General features: G+C 46.3%; 1 protein-coding gene across 10 annotated transcripts in view; it reads right to left on the bottom strand.

Moving 5' to 3' along the window:
- Positions 1 to 889: 889 nt before the first annotated feature.
- Positions 890 to 21,044, bottom strand: part of pdlim5a (PDZ and LIM domain 5a) — a 69,278-nt gene continuing 49,123 nt past the window's right edge. For 8 of the 10 annotated variants that reach the window (XM_048243130.1, XM_048243133.1, XM_048243129.1 and 5 more), the window contains 6 exons: positions 12,367 to 12,482; positions 7,098 to 7,299; positions 4,873 to 5,053; positions 3,754 to 3,874; positions 2,691 to 2,806; positions 890 to 2,310 (listed from right to left, as the gene is read on the bottom strand). In XM_048243130.1, the coding sequence (XP_048099087.1) occupies positions 2,221 to 2,310; positions 2,691 to 2,806; positions 3,754 to 3,874; positions 4,873 to 5,053; positions 7,098 to 7,299; positions 12,367 to 12,482 (826 nt within the window). In that variant the 3' untranslated portion in view covers positions 890 to 2,220. Of the gene's footprint in view, positions 2,311 to 2,690; positions 2,807 to 3,753; positions 3,875 to 4,872; positions 5,054 to 7,097; positions 7,300 to 12,366; positions 12,483 to 15,363; positions 15,442 to 17,948; positions 18,093 to 18,747; positions 18,904 to 19,873; positions 19,976 to 20,701; positions 20,846 to 21,005 lie in introns of all 10 variants that reach the window. The other 2 variants (XM_048243137.1, XM_048243138.1) reach the window with 2 other exon arrangements.

Genomic DNA, 21,044 nt, shown 5'->3' with positions numbered 1-21,044 from the left:
GCGTTTACTGCCTTTACGCCACCGAGGCCATCACCCTCACCTGCGAGGTCAGGTGTGTACAAAGAGAGCGACAGTGAGTGAGGGTGAGTGAGTGAAGTTGGGTAAGGGTGGAGGCGCATTAACTTAATGTTCCTATTTAATTACGTAAATGTGTGCCATTAACTTCACGTAGTTTACATTAAAAACCCTTAAAGGTGTAGTTTTTTAACATTCTAAGTTCCGCAACAATTGAAGGTTCTAAAATTCCAATGAACCCAGATATTCTTTAGAACGTTCATTTCCCAACATTCCCGTCACACGGGTGTGACGGTTCTCATTTAATGGTTAAGGACATAGGCCTACAACAGGTATCACATGGGCTAATAACAATAACAGTAGTCCTGGTCCTGTACATGAGCAGACCCTGCAATACACGCAACCAAACTGTAGCCCGAACATGCCATGCGTGTGTCATCTTCCTATAAATCAGCACTGGGGTATTATTCGTCACCGCCCGGAACACGTCTCTTTGCCAGGAGCAGCAGTCACGACAACGATTAATAATGGAAACATGAATAATGTTAAACTTCTGGAAATGGCTCGTCATAGGAACATAATGCCATTTTCCTCATTCCTACATCTACAGTGTACATGCAGACTGCGTAACAGGTTTTGCTCTATTCTGAATGCCACGCAGTCTCGTCGGAGAGCAATTGAGTTGGTGGAGTATGGTGGAGTTTAGTGGAAGTTTTTGAAGACATTACTTCTTGATAGATTATTATGAAAGGGTGCTTGGACACTGTTGTGTTTGTGTTTACTATCTACTATATCCTCATGCATCTTTTAGCATCTGTTCATAGATTCAAGACAAAGATTTTATACAATATACAAGAAAGACAATACAATTTACTATTTTTCTTTGTTTTATTCTTTTGACAATATTGAAATACATTATCATCTGGAAAGTAAAGTAATCACAACATTTTCATTAGTTTATGACAATGAATTCTGAAAAGAAAACACTGAGTCTCTCCCTTACCCACATGATAAAAGCAAATTAAGCCAAACAGGTATTATAATCTGGTTATCATCTGTTTATGTTATTTTTGTGTTAGAGACAAAAAACAGAAAGAGAAAAAAAGAAAAAATATATGCCATATGACAATTAAATAATATAATGAAGTTTCCCACATTCTTTATATCTCATCATATTTCTTATGAAGGAATCCAAAATGTAGTAGGCCTACTATGACCTGGATGGATTTTTGAAGCGTTTGGAAAACACCTGGTGCTGACATTGACTCAGTTCAAGATGAATGTCCACTTTTATTTTAAACTGACCATTTTAAACTCTAACCAAGGTTTAGGCACCTGCATTTCTTCATGTTCCAACACGTTAACATAATTCATGTTCGTATTGTTAGCTTCCCCCTCATTGACACACACACACACACACATAATGGTGATGTGTAAGAGAGTGAGCCGAAAGCCATGCTGGAGTACAAGAACCAGAGAGGATTTACGATATTAGCACACATTTCAAGTGCATGGGACACATGTGATCCGACCCGCGTCGCTGTTTAACTCTGTTACCCCAGACAACAGGCTCCATTCATCCAGAGGAGGTGTAGCCACAGATGGACTTTCAGCTAGATGGACTAGTCCAGCTTTGACCTGACCCCCTCAGAAAAAAAAAGCTTTCTCTCCGATGTTTAAAGAATGCCATTCACACAGAGGAGAAAAAAAATGGCGGCAAATTATCATGAAATATACACAAATTCTGTGATTCAATTACTCTGGGAAAGGAATGGAAACAAACAGTAGAGAAACTAGCCACCCCTGTTGATAGAGAGAAAAAACACAGCTTTTCAATAAGAAATCCTTTTTTCCTCCTTGTAAAAATGTTTATACTGAGTCTATAATGCACTGCCATGAGCTGCAAGATGAATAGGCTAAAGTTGGTTTGAAAAACTGAACTTCAACCCATGGCTTCTTCCATTTATTATCATCTAGGGGTGAGAGAGGAGTCTAGATTCTGAATTTACAAGGGACTTAACAAAGACAGTCTTACTTTAGTGTGAAAGAAAAAAAAGACTTTACTTTAAAAAGGTTCTCCCTCTCACACAAAAGAATGTGATCTCTCTCTCTCTCTCTCTCTCTCTCTCTCTCTCTCTCTCTCTCTCTCTCTCTCACTCTCTCTCCATCTCGCCCTGATCCTCTGCAGCTCTTCACGACCGAAGCTCATATTTTGGCAGTGTTGGCGTGCTTCTTACACAACAGCTTGTCCTTCTTGGAGAAGAAAGTCTGACTCTCAAGACTGGCGCAGCATACCTAAAATACAACACAGAGGTGTCATCAGGAATCACAACGAGCCTTCGCAAAACAGCATCACAACCCTATGCACAGACATGGCTGGTGAAATGTGAACCGAAAAAAATAAAAAATAAATAAATAACACACCTAAAATCTCAAAATATTTAAAAGCATCTGGCCCCATGAACACTGTTCATTCATAAAATGCACATTCTCTGTGTGCATGTCTCAATGCGGAAGTGTTCGTGGGGCACCAACATAATCCCTTGGCACTGTCTTACTAAATAAACACTGAAAATATACACAAGCAAACTGTTAACAAACTGTCTGTTTATAAGGTGACTTGTGCACACACGCGGTGAGGTCACGCACACACACTGACCTCACACTGGACTTACCGCACACACAAAGCAGGTGTCGTGCCATGTGAAGCTCAGGGCCTCGAGGAATTTGTCCCCTGCCTCGATAGGAAAATCACAACCATGACAGCTGGTCCCAAACAAGTTGTAATAATCTATGGGTGGGGATAAAACAAGTGTTGAGTGCACCAGGGGGAGAAAAAAACACACATTTTTACACGGTTTACGAGCATTTTTTATTTTATTTTTAATTTCACCTGGCAGTTATGTCACTGCTTGTGCTTGTGCTGCTGCCTCCACTGCTGCTGCTGCTGTATGTGTGTGTGTGTGAGTGTGTCAGTAATTGATGTGTGTTCAGCAACCTGGGTGTTGACTGAATGAAGCAACACACGCCATGGTGCTGTCAGCACTCATTGACACAGAGGGCTGTTTCCTCTCACCTCGCTGACGGAAGTGGGATTTTCCCCCTAATCCATCTGAATGGATGTGGTGTGAGGCATTCTGTGCTGACGGAGACAAACATACGTGTGTGTGTGTGTGTGGGTGTGGGTGTGGGTGTGTGTGTGGGTGTTTGTGTGTGTGTGTGTGTTTTGTGTGTGTGTCAGAGATAACAGCAGGGTGTGTGACAGGGTTCCCACTTTAAGTCAGATGTAAAATTCCATGACTTTTCCCTGACGAAAAACCTGAATTTCCATGACCTACTATATTGTATATGGTACAATATATCGACCAAATATTTCAGAGTAGCCGCATAGCGTTCAAAAACCTGTGACTTTCTTTAGAGTGGGAGATGAGGAAATGGGAATTGAATAAACAAAGTTGAGCTAACCACAACCACTCAAGCAAGCAGTAGGCTAAAGCTAATTACCAAATATACACTTCTGAGTGGACATATATTTGCATTAATGTATTTTGGCAACAAAATTTTAAACTGCTACAACAAAATTCCCTGATATTCCATGACTTTGCCACACAAATTATAAAACTCCCTGATTTTCCATGTCTGGAATGGACTTTATCAAATTTCCATGATATTCCAGATATTCCATGACCCGTGGGAACCCTGGTGTGAATGAATGGCGGCCTGCTGTCTCTCTCTCACCTCTCTCGCAGTAGGGCTCGCCGTCCTCCAGGTGGAAGGTGTTGTTGCGGATGGGCTGCTGGCAGGACGCACACAGGAAGCAGTGCACGTGCCAGGTCTGCTTCAGGGCATTGATCACTTCCTGGATGGGGAGGGGAGGAGAGGGGACGCCAGACAGACAGGTTTGCATTTGAGAGGGCACAGACGGGAAACGACACAGATGAACCAGACCAAGAATCAGTGTCATGGTCTGGTTCATTATCAGTTCCCATTTATCACTAGGATAAGACCAACTTGCAAACCAAACTATGACTGCGTTTACATGCACGTCAGTGTCCCAAGCTTATGAGGCTTAGCCTGATTTTGATTATATTCAGGATATGGTGTTTATATGTGTGTGAGTGTGTGTGTCTGTCTGACTGTACAGTATGTGTGTGTGTGTCCTACTGTACATCCTCTGCCTCCCACCCCTGGTCATTGACCTTTTCTATTTGTCGAGTGCTAATTCTAACACATCTGAGCAGGAGTGCACCCCCCACAAACACACACACACACACACACACACACACACACACACACACACACACACACACACACACACACACCACCACCACCACCACCACCACTACCCCCATTCTTCTGCTCGACATGCCACATGACACAGATTAAGAGCATATGCTCATTTCCCACAGTTCAGTGGTGAGAACGCGCCACACCAGGGGATTGGGCTCAGGAATGAGGGGCAAACTGAGGAAAATGAGGGATTATCACATGTGCATGCGAGAAGAGGAACAGAACAGGCTGCAAGAATGTGGACGCCCAGACAAATGTTTTTGAGGTGCCAACCTCCTGCTGGTGTAAAACCTATTGAACCTATATGGTAAAGCCAATGGTGGTGTTGTAAAAATGAATTACACTCTGCAGTGAAATAGTGTCTCCATTCAGTATATATAATGTCCAGTTCCAGAGGTATGCAAAGAAGTGGCTAAAGGGCTCATGTTTTTGTGGCTGTTCAGAATGAGCCATATGGCTTCCATCAGTTCAGTGACTGAGCCCATGTGGACGGGTGGACCTGTATCAGCAAGTCAAACGCTTCCATTGCAAAACACACATCCATAAGGACACCCCACTCCGACTCACCCCCAGGATCTTCCCCTGGCAGCGGCCGCAGGCGGGAGCGAAGAACTCCTCGTAGCAGTGCTCACAGTACACGGAGCCCTGCTCCTCCACAAAGCCGATGTCGGCCAGAGAGGTGCGGCAGTGGGCGCAGTTGAACTCCTCCGGGTGCCACGCCTTGCCCATCGCCACCAGGAAGGGCCCTCTGTGGGAACACACAACACACTGGGTTCATATGAGTTTCTAACTGAAGGAGTTTCAAACGGCAAAACTACAACAACTGCATTTAAACGAAGACAGAACTGTAATTACATGGGGTTACTACACCACACACAACCACTGAGGTGAGGCCTTGACTGATGGAAGTGAACCAGTCAATTAAATTTCATTATTTCACGTCTCACCACTCTTTTTCAGCTCACAGTGAAATGAAACATTAAGAGAAATTATGTTATGTGGTGTGTGAGCTAGGTTTTACAAGACTGTTATTACTGTAATTACTTACAAAAAATGAACTCTATATTCCAAGACTACATACACAGGTGGTTTGATATTTCACTGATGAAACTGTCTCCCTGGCAAAACACTAATGGAACGAGGACAATAGCTACAGTACAGCTCTAAATTAGCATCCGCCCAGCTAGTCAGCCAAGGGCCCTTCACAAATGGGATGATTAGCTTAAGCACACAGGGATATTTAATGCAAACAATGGTCATCCTAAACTCGGATGTCACCGACACTCCTTGGCACGAGCTGGCGTCTGCCACCCAATCCCCAGGACACGGTGAAACCAACACTCGAGGCCTACAAAGCAGGCGGGTATCTGCCAAACAATGATCCAGCAGAGGGCATGAACTGTAATTACCCAGAGAAAGAGGGGCCGCCGCAGCGTGCCGATCCTCCTGTACTGGCTGTCATGATATATTCATCAGTCCTAACTCTGCAAATTAAAGTATGAACCGTACACCTTCAGAGAGGTGGGGAGAAAGAAAAGAGTGGGCTCTTATCGGCCAGGTCTGTGATCCATCTCTTCCTCCCACCTCGTTTCATAATGCTGATTGAAAGGGCTTTGATAAGACATCCCGTGGATGGATGCTTTGTAAAGAGCATCATAAGCACAGGGATTAAGCCTTTTTGGCACAATGGCGTAATAACTAAAGAGGAAAACATTAGGAGATTGGCTGGCTCTGAGGATGGATGGACAAGGAGGAACGACAACATGAGAGCGGTCAGTAGAGGTCAAGTAGAGAGCAAGAGCGAAAAACGGCAAAACGCACACAGAGTTGTTTTTCCTTCAAAACCTCTCCTGATAATACCGAGCACCAGGCACAGGGGGGGTTCAAGCACCTGCCCCTGTGACCCTCAATGTCCAAAGTGCCCTTTCGAGAAGGCCAACTTGTGGCCTCTTAATTTATTAAATAATAATTTCTGTTTGAATAAAAATACCTGGCTGTTGTTGGTCACTTTACATCACAATGACATGAAATTGTACTAACATCACCCACACTAGTGACGGAGTTGTTGGAAGAGATGTTGAGCAGGGTAAGTCCACTTTACTAGGGAATGTGTGTTAGCCTAATCATTCAGCTGATGAAAAATAGACTACATTTATCTTGTCTTGTAGTGTCATTTCTTTGAAAACAATCTTGCTTTCTTGCTTTTCAAGAAACATTGTGAGATTATGAAACAACCTGACTAACAGCATAATCACTGAAATCTTTTTGAAATGGCTAAGGGAAAGCATTTTTTTCAAAACATTCTGTTGATAGGCCTACATTATGTCATGGGCAAAAATGTTTTCTGTCCACTCCTGACTGCCAGTAGTTCAGGGCAACAGTACTGTATGTTCCTGTATGATGTAGTTTGCTGTAAGATTTCTTGCTGCATATTGTTTGAATAGGGGTCACTATAATTCAAATAAACAGATTGAGCTGCAAATTGTGTTAGCATATAGTGTAGTGTTTAAAAAAACTCTAACATCAAAAAATTAACCTGTGTCTTACCTTTGTTGTTCATTTTTGTTGTTCATCCTGTTTTGGTCAAATGGGTCACCTGGTATTGTATTGCAACAGTGTGACTGCAAAATGTGCTACATCAATATTACTTTAATTTTTGATTATTGTTGCTGTTGTTTTTGTTGTTGTTGTTGTTATTGTCTCTCACAGGTGGTCTATAGGGGAGATGTTCTGCACCACCACATCTAAACCCTCATGGATATTCACAAGGCTGTAACATCAGAGCATCTGACCTGATGACTTTTTCGCAGTGGGCGCACACAGGCGTCCGGGTGCCTGCGGGAACATGCTCGGCCCTCTGCACCAGCGAGTCCTCGTCCTTGGGGTGCGCCTGGGGGACGGGCCTGTCCATGATGGGGACCTTGGGGCTGCTGTTGGGACCCCCAAATGTGGGGGTGATGAGGCCCACGTGGCCCCTGCTCTTGTTGGCAAGTACTACAAGAGGAAAGAGGAAAGTGAGTCATTATAAGGCTCTTCAGGTTTTTTGGTTCCGATTCACATCTTTCACATCCTTCCGCAGGACGTCTATTTATTGAATAATGCTTTCATGAGCCCTATTCACAAAGCATGATGGGTACCATGGTAGAGTGTGGTATTGAGGCAACAAGAAGACAACTTTAGGTCTGATTCCCAGTAGAGAAATCAACTTTGCAAAAACAACACTGCAGAACTTGAAACCAGAAAGGCAAAAGTGCCCTTTGAAGCTACTTTGCCAGACAAAAAAAAACACATTTTATTCAAATTAAAGTCATTGTAAGCTTTAAAACCACATTCATATATCCACATCCAACTTCACACAAGGAGCATAGCTTGTTACCACAACAAATCACAAGTATGTGTAATTATACAGTACTGTATGTATATGTAAATACATTTGTATGTACATATACACTGCATACGTATTTATTTATAGTCATGTACATGTCCTCTACAGAAAAGCTCTCAGCGTGATGGGCTATTGCAAACCCACTGCGGCAGATCTAAACAAGCTGTCATCAGCTGAACAGATTTCTCAGAACTGTTGAGGTTAACACAAGCAGGCCAGTGTTTTCCGTAGCTGCCATGAACACATTCCATGTTTCTGATACTAATATCAACACAGGTACGAACATGAACATTTGGGATTGCTGGTAAAATGGAAATATTGTGTGTGTGTGTGTGTGTGTGTGTGTGTGTATGTGTACGAACTTTTAACCAAAGTGGTCAGATTTATATTTTATGCTCGTACCATGCACTGCAAATAGCTGACATTCACTGACCATGGCTGTGTCGTCAGAACACAGTCTCAGGTCTAGTGATTGCACTAAATGCATCGCACAAGTTGAAGTCTACCATAAGTGTTTATTTCTGTGTTGAAAAAAAAATAAAAAAGGATGTAGCTTTGAGTACAGTATATGTAGCTGTGGCTTTGTAACAGATGTAGCGGAGAGTCCACAGAACCCAGTGTCCAGAGAGTGGATACTCCCAGTGTTGTCTCAGCAGTCTGTGGTTGTGTGTGTGGAGGAGAACAGGTATGCTTCAAGGAGAACTAGCCAGCCAGGGGAGCAAAGCAATGGTCATTCAAGTGGCTGACCTCAGTCACAGGGAGATGTGGACACCACAGATGTGGTCCCACGCAGGAGCAGCAGTACAACTGATCTCTTTTTCTCTCGTTTTGTTCAGCATGGCAACATACCAACACCAGGCAGGGCCACCTGGCCAAACAGAGTCCCCCAGCCCACCCCCCGGTCTGTCTTTGATGTCCACTGGGGTCGCGGGGGACAAGCCGGGCCCCGGTGGTCAGCGCTCCGAGCTCATGAGAGCGGAAAGGAGCAGCCGGCCGGCAGTGGTGCCCTTCCCCTGATTCCCACACATCAAGCCTGTCGGAAGAGAGCGACATTCCAACTGGGCTAAACGGGATGCCGGAAAAACAAGGACGGAAGACTTCAGTGGCGGTGACAGGCGGAGACGGGTGCGTTTGGGGATGCAGCAGGAGGTGGATATCTCCTGCCTCCTCTTTCAACCCCACAGAGATTTACGCTTGACGGACGTCTTGAGCGCTACCTCCAGAGAGAGCGAAAGAAACAGGGAGAGAGACAAAGAGAGAGAGAGCGAGAGAGACAGAGAGAGAGAGAGAGCACCCGATGAGCCCCTGCTGGCTGCCAAGAGAAACATTCCAGTCTCTCTGTTATCAGCCGGCCTAAACTGCTGCTGACAGGCGTCTGAAGGGATGGCTGGCCCACAGCATGGTAAGGAGGGAGCCAGACTACCTCTCTCTCTCTCTCTTCCTCTCTCCCTCTCTCTCTTTCTTTTCTCTCTCTCTCTCCCTCTCTCTGGTTCACTGACATGGACATCCTACAACATCCTCCTACAAATTCATTACACCCCCGCCCCTCTCTCTCTCTCTCTACCTCACCTGTCTGATAGGGTCACACCTGGGCAGTCCTGGGCAGTCCTGTGTGAGGCCCACTGGTGCAACAGCAGGTCGGCTCTCCTCAGCCTCTCCCGCTCCCGCGTACACACAGTCACCTGGCTCTGGGTCCCACAGAGTAAAGTGGGCCTTTGTTGGTGCGGGTCGCCTGGACAGCTGTGAGGCCTCTTAAGTCTTGTTTCACCCTCACCCTCCCTCCCTCACGCACGCACGCACGGACGCACGCACGCAAGCACACACACACACACACACACACACACACACACACACACACACACCTCCTCCACTTCCAAACCCATAGTCAACAACATGCTCCATAGAGTCTCGAGCTGGCCAGGGGCCCCAAGACAACGACTGGTTAAGAATAAAATGCAACGACAAACTGTGAGCACCCCTTTGATAGTCAATGCAGTAAAGTGCAACGACACTGTTACCGGCAATACTGGGATCCCCCTCAAGGGGTCCCCTCTCAGTAGTCACTGACAGCAGCCAGCCAGACAGGTTCGTGATCTCTGCTGCCGAGAAAATATACATACATAATGAAGCGGAGTTATGCGTCCGAAAGCCAAAAAAAAAGAAGAGAAAGGAAGAGAATGACAAGAAAAAACAAGATAGTGGTAAGTGATGAATTACACTGGATAAAATAGCTCTACTTGTCTTGTACAAATGATGTAATGTCGCAGCAGGAATGCTAGCCTAGCAAAAAATGTTTATGTTAACTACCTGCCTTATGGCCCATGCTGCTTGTAACAAACTAGAACAGTTACAGTTAGCGCAACTTTTTTTTTTTCGAATGGACAGAATATGGTTACATACTGTAATATGTTTATTAACGGGATAAGGAAAACGCAGATCTGTTCCAGAATCACTGTTTATCGTATTTAATGACATAACATTGCTATAGCTTTGTAATAGGTTTTGATGAAAGTGGCATAGCTTCTCTGCTATACTAACTATTGACCGTGATAATCTATTTACCAAATGGGGGAACCACACGATAAATTCCATGCATCAAAGCAGACTGGAATATTCATGTCTAGCAGTATTCATGCACGCCAGCTGTCTTTAAAGCACCAGGTGCCTCTGTCTAATTCTCAAACAGCAGAAAACTTAAATGCTATGTTAAGCTACAAGTAGGCCTACTGTAGGTCAATGTATAACATTAGCTTGGGATGTTTTTACAGTAAGCATTGGTAGTTGTGAAAGCAGCTGCATCCCTTCTAAATATCAAAATATGGAAATGCTAACATATCTTTTCTTTCTCCCTCAAGGTGCTTTGCTTAAATTTCTCAGCCCTCAGGCTCTTCCTACCTCCACTGATGAAGGTAGAGTGAATTTCTCTCACTGAGTTGAGCTGTTAATGATTTCCAATATGCTAACAGTGAAATGGTCAAATGTACTTCACAGGTAATTTCTGATTTTTTTTTTTTCAATTATTTTCCCAGGTATACCATCAACTTCATCCTCCATTCATGAGGAAGAAGCTGACATTGGATTTTATGGTACGGTGGTGTTTTTGCAAATGTTCAAATGTTCAAAATGTTCAAAACTAATGCACAGTATATATATGCAACAGCAGTATTTGCACTGTCAACATTTTTTATTTATATAAAGTGTGGGTGAACTTAAACTGTATGGCTATGCTGTGGTTCCTGTAGGCTTTGCGTGCAGGGGCTCCATGTCCATTTTGCTTGGGGCCCCCAAATTCCTTGAAACGGCCCTGTCCATGGCCTCTGACTCCTGCCTGAGCAGGAAACATGGAAGTACACCACTCACTCCACTCGGCTGGGTACAACAGTGGAAAAAACAGCCCCCCCACCCCTCCACCACCCACTGCCACCCTCTGGCATACAGGTGTACCTCCTGCCGAAGCAACACCTTCATGCCCCCCATGGACCAGAGAGAGGGGTGGAGTGGGGCGGGCGGGAGGGCGCAGATGGATTCCCCCACCCACGTCCCCCATCCCCAACCTCCAGCCAACTGACTAGACCTCCAGGTCCCCTTGGTAAATATTTATCCTCCAGTAGAGAGCAGGACCCAACGCACCCAGGGGCAGGCGAGCACACGTTAACGCCCCTGAAAAATCCCAGCCTTTGTGAGTTCCTGTCCAAGAGTGGGGACGGGGTTGGTGGGCTGGGGAGTGATGGAGGAGGAGGAGGAAGAGAAGGAACTGTGGTGACCTATTTCATAACACTATTTCATGCCTGAGCCCATGGAAAATAACTCCTGGTCCACCACCACCATGTCCATGTACTCAGCCCTCCGCCGCCCACCAGTAAATCAGGGTTTTATATACCTCCACTGAATGTCAGCTCGGACGCTGATGTGAAATGATAGACTGCTTTTAAAATATTTTTCCCCTACAACTTTTTTTTTTTACATAAATGAGACCTTATGTTTTCACCATTATGCGGATTATAAAAAAATATGAACATATCAATTCAGGTTGTTGCCGTTTTGAATTTCACTCATAAACCTCTTGAAAATGATCAGATTGATATCCATAGTTTAAACTGTGGTAATAAAAATCTTTTTGAATATTTCAATTTCACTCTGACTGGCTGGGTCTCGGAAATTTAAATGGGACAACTGATTGCAACATATGAACCTTGATGGCCAACCTAATGAGGCCCTGCCATTACAATAAAATGTAAACATGATAGAATTTCACTTATGGCACTGACTAAAATGACATCATGTGTGCTCGCATGAGATGCCAAATAAATGCTATTGTGATCTAAATGGCTGAAAATGTCTCTCAGAAGAACATTTAACAAGCATGCAACCCAGCGGAATGTCCATTGTCCAAGATCAGAACTTCAGCTGTTGTTGCCGTAGCAGCGGCGCACTTCTAGAACAGTGCTGCTGTCAGCTGGACAGGCAGGGAACTGCATGATGTCCACCACAAAACCATTATGGCAGAGATGTATGCGTTCAATCTACAGCAGACTGCAATATGTAGCTTATAAGTCATATGTATTGAATATGGAGCGTTCATCTTAATTCCCAGAGTTTGGGCAAGACACACACACACTCACACACACTCACAAACTAAGACACAGATGATGTGTCAGTCTGTTTTTAACACTCACCCTGGGTGGTGGCACCATTGCCATTGTTGCGGGGTGTCCCGACGGCTGGCCCCTTCACCATGGTCTTGACCGCACAGGTCCCGTGGGTGTTGACCTGAGGCTCCTCCACCTCCTCGCTGCGGAGACGAATGGAGGGAGACAAGGGTCACATCAAAGACACCGATCAGAGATACACACATACACACATACACACACACACACACACACACACACACACACCAACACCACCACACATAACATCTGTTAGCGGGCATCTCACCCTACTACAACTGCCAGCCACCTCCAGCCATTCCACAGCCTACTCCGCTCACACGGCTGGCACGGAGATCAAGGCAGGGGTGGCTGCGCGCGTGTGTGTGTGTCGCACCGCGAGCAGGTGGCATGACACTGATTGACGCGACTGACTGGGTAACCAGGGAAAATAAGCCGAGGATCAACATCTACAAACACAGCCGCCCCTCCAGACGATAGACATCAATGAGCTCTGCATGTTTCTGACAACATCAATTAATAACCATGGCCACAGAGGAGAGCTGAGTGTGCAGTTATTGGTTATATATAGGACACACACACACACACACAGGGCGTGCACACACACATTCGCACATATTATATTTAAACAAAAGCACATTGTGAGGGGCATATACTGTTACACAGAGACAAACACATGCTGCTCTTATCAACACTCAGAGAGCTGATGCAGCCAATGAGGCTCCGGCTTTGTCAATGGTTGTGCAGGCAACACACAGCCAACGACTGCACAGGTGACACACAGCACGCATTCACATTCACACACACATTCAAAAACACAGTAGAACCCTCAATTTGGTCTTCGCAGAGTTTGAAGAAAACTCTTACTGGTCCCCTGCTTTCATGCACACACACACACACACTTGCACACACACACACACACACACACACACACTTGCACACACACACACACACACACACACGCACACACACACAAACACACACACACACACATACGTACACATACATACCAATACAGATACAGACACACACAAACCTCCTGGCCTGGTGGTTCACATTTTTATGAGCCCTCATAACTGAATGAGTCCAGTGTGCGGCGAGTGGGGTGTAAAATACCAAGTTGGCTCTGGGCACCTGATATTCTTGGGTGGGCCGTCGGCCTTCATCTGATGGTCCGTACCCACAATCCTCCACTGTGCCAACTGCAGCATGTCAGCCTTGCCCCTTTCGTCTGGATATGGGTCCCCCGAGGCTCGTATGTTATGGCAACCATGCCCCCGGTAACGTGAGGGGTGGGCAGGCGGATGGGGCAAGGGTGTGTGTGTGTGTGGGGGTGCTTTGTCCACAACTCAGCACTTGTGTGCTGGCGTGGGGGGGCATAGCCGTCAAGCAGCTTCCAGCTGCCCTGGTCTTCACACCCCCTGTTAAAACACCATAACCCCATCAGTGCCTGCCCCCCACTCCAACCCACCCCACACCCCCAGCCTCTATTCCTGGCCCATGGCACAGCAGCCACACCAAAATGCCTTGCCACCGCATTTAGAAAGAGACCCCCACTTGTGCATACCAGCGACACCTTTGTTCTGAACAAGTGATAGACATAGTGTATAGGCCATTATCTTCCCATCTGAAGAGTAAAAGCAAGCACGCATGCACACACACACACACACATGCAACAACAAATGAGGACACACACACACACACACTATCTATCTATCTATCTATCTATCTATCTATCTATCACACATGAGCACACACACACTCACACCCATGTCAGTAATCTTATCTCCCTTGTGTTTCCTATGGCCAAATCAGTGACTGTATATACAGCAGCTGAATATATACAGACATTGGGGCAAATCAATGCTTTCCTCTGATAATCTTTTGACATGGATAAACTACCACATCAATTTCAATTCACCCGTCCTACTGTCCTATTCAGTTCTGATTCTATAGATCTCTTTGGTTGTGAAATGTGGATGCGTATCCATTCGTTATTCAGATGCTCTAAGCCCAAATGACCTGAAAGTCATTTCTTTGATGTAATTTGTCAAAACCAAAGAGCTAAAACTATATAAGCAAAAGTCATTATAGATCATAGAAAATGTGCAATACTACAGGAGAAAGGAGGTCATATGTTCTGGAGAACACGGAGGAGTCTTAAGGCACCTCTTGGACACTCAGATTGAACGGAGTCAAGTCATTTGTTCCACCATGGGACAACCACAGCAGAGAGGACCTGATTGGGACTTCATGCTACACACACTAATGGCAACACCAGATGCTGAGAGCATATAATAACGAGGATGCAATGGAGCATACACTTGAATGTAGCTGGTCGAGTAGGTGAAGTGACAATAAAGGCAATGTTACGGTAAGCTCAAACTAGCATTAAAGGCAAAGCTAAGCTAACACCTTTTGTAACATTTAGCTAACGTCTCCTGATGATATGCTTGCTCTCTTCTGGGAAAACTGGCTGTGTGAACTAGAAACACAGTGGGGGCAGTCAGTTCCCCAAACAATAACAAAACACTGTGTGCAGTTTCTCAGGGAGCACTAAAAGGAGGAGTGAGCTGAGCTACCTCTCTGGTGGGTTCTGGTGTTTGGTAATTGGTTCAAATATAATGTAAGTTGCTTTGGACAAAAGTGTCTGCTAAGAAACATAAATACAAACATAAACAAACACGACATCATCCAACATCGCTCACCAGACCTTTAAAAGACATTACTTTGAATCAGAGCAGGGAAGAGAGAGAGTCCATGTTCGCTTCTCAGAGGAGACAACCAGGTGTGCCTCTACATTCTTTATCATCTGCATAAATCTGACCCCACACACACCTGCCCTGCAGACAGCAGTCCCATGCTTATTAGTTTATTATATCTTTTGTTATTCAGTCACTGTCACAGACCACCAGTTCTAGAGAGCTGATCAGTTTGTTGTTAATGAATGATGCACAGAGAGAGAGAGAGAGAGATACAACACAGAGACACGCACAGAGAGGTTACCTAAAGATATAGACAGCGTTTACAGGCGAGGAGAGGGAAGGGTCGTCCGGGTCAACAACAGACTGATGCCAGGAGACTCTTAGACACACAAGATAGGGAGAAACATAGGAGAGCCACTGAGAGAGCAGCACACCACAGTACAGATGCAATCACCACTCCGCAGCACACCACACCACAGTACAGATGCAATCACCACTCCGCACCACACCGCACAACAGCACACCACAGCACACCGTACCGCACCGCACCACACCACACCACACCACACCACACCACAGCACAACACACAGTAACACATCGCACCAGGGTTTCTCAATTTCCTCACAAAGTAGATTTCTCATCTATCAATGCAACATCACCTCATCACCTCAAATCTCAGCATGACTCTCAATAAAGGGCTAATTTAACTAGCAATAAAGTATAGAATATATATAGAAGGAGGGGGACTAGAAAACAGTGCAAGGGCTCCACGTGAGTAGCATTGAGAAATCCTGACACACACACACACACACACACAGAAAAAAACACCACAGGCCACAAACACATAAACCCTGCGCTGACCGAAAGGAAACCGAGTGCCAGCAAATGGAGCCATTATTAAGTTGCTCTTGGGAGACAAACTAATTTGGCCGGCATGTCTCAATGAGCTTATTGTGTTTCTTACACACACAAACGTAGTGCCGCAGCGATGTCTTCTGACAGGAGGTGGTCTGGCACGTCTGGCGCACGCAGCACCGTCCACCAGCCCAGCCCAGCCTCGGTCAGCCGGGGGCCCCGCCGCCATGGACGAGATGGGACCGAAACCAGACCTGGCCCATCCAATCCCCCCCGCCTGCCAGACCTGCCGTGCATTACGTCCAATTACGGCCTGCCCCTCGTTAATAATGCTCACCAATAAGGCCAATTAGAGAGGAAGTGGGCTGGATCGGCACCCGGGACGTCCAGGGCTGATCGGATGAGGGCCGCATTACGGGCTGGCCCCCGCCAGGCCCCTGGGTTCCAGATGCCTCGTTACTGCGCACGCTGGACTAATGATAGAGGCTCCGGCCAGCGCGGCTAGCTCCCCCTCCACCCCCCACGCATCCATCTACTGCAAACCCAGCCGCTCACGCCAGGGCCTGGGTTGCCTGAAGTGCTGTGTGTGAGTGTGTGAGTGTGTGTGTGTGTGGGGGGGGGGGTGGGTTGGTGTATCTGCACTGGCACCGGAACTATTCAATCAGCCACATCACTGGGTCCTGGAGGAGATCTGTCACACACACACACACACACACACACGACGACCAGAGCTGCCCGGTCCAGCCATGCAGCCTCCATCTACCATCCTTCATCGCTCTCCTCCTCCTCTCCTCTCCTCTCCTCTCCTGAATGACTGAAGCCAGGTCACGCCATCAATGGAGGAGAAATGAAAAGCCCCGATAAAGGACTCAGGGGAAACACAGGAGACCCTGAGAAAGAGGGAGGTGTGTGTGTGTGTATGTGTGTGTGTGTGTGTGTGTGTGTGTACAGTATATGTGTGTGTGTGTGTGTGTGTGTGTGTGTGTGTATGTGTGTGTGTGTGTGTGTGTGTGTGTGTATGACAGATGGAGGTCAAAAATGTGAGGGGGAAATGATGTGTCCCTGCTGGATGAGCTTTACTGTAAAGGGCTGTTTATACATTTCTACGCGAGACGAAATGAGGAAATCCACATCATTAAGTTTTTCTGAAAGCTCCTTCGCATCGGCTGCCAGCGGCAACTGCAATATGCCATCCGTTGGTACTGAAAGCATTTTAATGGGCTTTGTTTTTTTACTGGATACAAAGCTGTGTAACGAGTGATCGGAGGCACCTGTTCCTGGTGTCTCTCCTCAGCAGGATCATTCGGTCCTCCAGTGTCTGCCTTGGAGAGCAGGTGGCCACAAAAGAGACGATTATACTCCCGGGGGTGAACCCAGATCTCTCCAGCCTTTGGAAATGACTCGCCACTAATAATAATAATTTAAAAAAAACTTGAATATGGGTTTGGAGTGCTTGAGTGTGCCAAGGAGTCTCTCTCTCTCTCTCTCTCTCACTCTTGACTGGGCCAAATTGTGTCAACGTGCTCATAACTGGGGTGTGATGTAATCTCAGAGACGTGACACGCCTGTTGCCAAGGGGTGGGGGGGCAAAATGCTGACAGAATGCGACTGTTGCCAAGACAATGGAGGAGCCTGGGCCAGTGTCTGTGTGTGTGGGTGTGGGTGTGGGTGCCCACTGGTGAGCAGGTGTGCCCACACCAAGCAAGGCCAAAGTTGAGCATGTGTTCTCGTGGGTGCCAGTGTTACCTCTGTGCCATGCACCACAGAGGTGTATCGGCCTTTTCATACTTGCATTAGCTCATCTTTAAAGTGTGTGTGTGTGTGTGTGTGTGTGTGTGTGTGTGTGTGTGTGTGTGTGTGTGTGTGTGTGCGTTTTGTGTCTTCCAGTTTTGGTCAGTTGGAGGATTGAATCTGCCAGAATATGTTCATTTTCACTCATTGCCATTGGCAGTAGCTAGAGGCCCACACACAACTGCACACAGTTTCAAAACTAGCACCCAACCAGGGTGTTTTTAGCACCTCCCGTCTACCTCTTGCTTTTGGGCAGGACCACCGTGGTGGCCCAGCGCCGTTTGTTCTTCCGCAGGCGGAGAGGGGGATTCTGGGTGATGGGCGTGATGAGCAGGGCGTCCAGCAGAGACTGAGAGAGCCCTCCCTCAGACGGCCTCAAGCCGCTTTCCAGGAGGAGGACGAAGGGTGTGATGAAGACAGAGAGAGGAGAGGAAGAAGAGAGGGAGGAAAGGAAGAGGAAGAAGAGAGAGAGAGGAAGCAGAGTAGGAGATGGTGAGATAGCCAAGAAGGAAAGAGAAAAGGGTAAGGCATATTGAAAGAACGAAAGAACACAGAAAAGGAAGAAAAGAGGAGGGAGAAAGAGAAGACGATACAGTGGAAGAGAGGAAGAGAGGAGTACAGGGGAAGAATGATAAAAAAAAGACAGAATAGTAAGAAGTGAGGCAGAGACATAGTTAGAGAAGAGCAAATTCACAACACAAGGGAGGCTAATGTATTCTCTTCACCCCATACAGCTTCCTACATTTCCCCCAGAAATGTGAACATGCAGTGGGACAAACCACCAATTCAGATGCTAATTCAGTCATGGGGCCATATTGAGTTGGCACATGGAGAGAGAGAGAGCCATGGAGAGACAGCAAGAGAGAGAAAGAGGGAGAGAGAAAAAGAGGTAGGGAGAGCGAGAGAGAAAGAGAGAGAGAGAGAGAGGCAGAGAGAGGGAGAGGGAGAGAGAGAGGGTGCTCATGTAGAGATCTATCACATGTAATCATGAGCTCGGCCGCGTGGCGGAGCCTGTGTGGGATGGCGGGGCTGCTTTACCTGGCCTGTGGGCCGCTCACAATGGGGGCCTTGTCCCGCAGCGGGGCCGCGCGGGCACCAGGGGCACCGGGGGCATTGGGGGCAAGGGCACGGGGCAGGGGTGGGCACGGGGCACCCCGCGGGAGGAACTCGAGAGGGTTCAACAGGAGCTCCCTTCTGCTCCCACATTTCCCACACACAGACACACACACACACACGAACATACACCCCACACACACAGACACAGACACGCACACACACACACAGACAAATACACACCCCACACGCATATAGACATACACATACGTACACACACACATGCATATGTACGCATTCACAGAAATACATAGAGACACAACACAGGACAGAGAAAAGAAGGAAGGAAGAGAGAGAGAAGGGTGAGGAGGGAGTGAGAGAGAGAAAGAAGACAGGAAGAAAAGGAGAGAAACAAAGAGAGACGGAAAAGCATATCAGAAAGATCTGATGAGAAAGATCAACAACTAGTAATGCATTCCTGAACATCTCTGTGGAATGTACATGAGAAAATTCTTTGAAATACGAGGACTATCCCATGTTGGAATTGCAATCCCATGGTCTCTGGACAAATCTTTTCCTAGGGAATTCTAAACCCTACTTTAATTACAGTTATACACTATACTAATGTCTGCTAAGTTTATTTTAGAGTTTCCCCATCTTCAAACATGAACTGGCTCAAAGACTGAGTCACTGTTTGTAAAGTCCGACGACTGTGAACATCACCTCCCGTTATGTTGAACAGCTTTGTTGAAACTGGCACATCTCAATGGCTGTGAGGCTGAGCTGCCTTGAGAGCATAAAAAGGCCCTATCAAATCCCTGTGGAGAGGCTGCTTTAGATAAGCGTCTGCTAAGCAACCAAACACAACAGCACTGCACTCTGTCTGTCTGTCTCTCTGTCTGTCTGTCTCTCTGTCTGTCTCTGTTTGTCTGTCTGTCTGTCTGTCTGTCTGTCTATCTGCCTGTCTGTCTCTCTGTCTGTCTCTCTGTCTGTCTGTCTCTCTGTCTGTCTCTGTTTGTCTGTCTGTCTGTCTGTCTGTATGTCTATCTGTCTGTCTGTCTCTCTGTCTGTCTCTCTGTCTGTCTGTCTGTGCAGCAGCAGCATGCAGTACCTGAGAGGCGCTGGAGAGCCGATGGGCTTTAGAGATGGAGATGCGCACAAGAGAGAGACCTCCGTCTGATCTGGGGCCAGAGCGAACACCTGCTCGGCTGGACTGGGAGGGGGCAGGATCACCAGCGAGTGTGCACGCACGCACACACACACACACACACACACACAGGCACGCACACACACACACACACACACACAGGCCACAGGAAATCACAGTGTGTGAGAAATGGTTTAGATTTAGACCATCAAACCACAGTGAGTATAGTATATCTCACACTGAGTACCTCATTGTTCTATTTGTTCCAAACACATGCTGCTAACAATAACATGGTTTGTCATGGTTTCAGTTTCCAAACAGGTGACTTCACTCTCCTGCTAATAACAGGAACTTGAACCAAACAAAATAATTAGTTTTGAGTCTGTTTGGTGTGCTTATTTACTGGCCATTTATTGGCCTGACTTTGCACTATTATATTGACTGTCTATGCACAATTGCCAATTTTGCTGCTCTTATTTCTTCATATGTGCCTTCTTATTTACTTTTTATTGTTTACTTGAATGTTATGTTTGTCTGTGGACTTAATTGGTAAAATATGTCTTGTCTTCACCGTAGGATAGTGAGAAACGTAATTTCGATCTCTTTGTATGTCTTGGCATGTGAAGAAATTGACAATAAACCAGACTTTGACTTTGATGTCTCAGTGAATCTAAGTATGACACTCATTTATTATTAGTGGCTTTTGTGAGAACACTCTGTTTAACAAACCTTGACAGTGTGTTAGCTCGTTAGCTAGGCTAAGCTAACACGTGTGTGATCTCTGTGTGGTACCTGTTTGTGTCAGGCATGGGAGTGGAAGATCGCTTCATCTCCTGACCAGAGGATTCATCAGGAACAACAGAAGCCTCCACTACACAAGACAGACTCAGGTTCTCTCCTGAGATGGCACCGCCATCTAGTGGTGGTTGGTCAGTACTACCACGTGACAACAAACGAGTCCCAAACAGAATGAATAACGAAAAGTGGATGAGGAAACGTTTTCTATTGCATTTCTGTTTCACAGATAAAGATGTGAAGTGAGCACAGATGTGTATGTAGTGTAGTAGGTGAACTTGCAGAAAATAGAGAGCTTTACCTCTGGGAAGAGAGAGAGGGACTTAGGAGCACTGGTGCC

The sequence above is a fragment of the Alosa alosa genome, chromosome 5 (assembly GCF_017589495.1).
Source record: "Alosa alosa isolate M-15738 ecotype Scorff River chromosome 5, AALO_Geno_1.1, whole genome shotgun sequence".
Lineage (NCBI taxonomy): Eukaryota > Metazoa > Chordata > Actinopteri > Clupeiformes > Clupeidae > Alosa > Alosa alosa.
The sequence above is the reverse complement of the archived record's forward strand: the minus strand, read 5'-3'. Positions and strand labels throughout refer to the sequence as shown.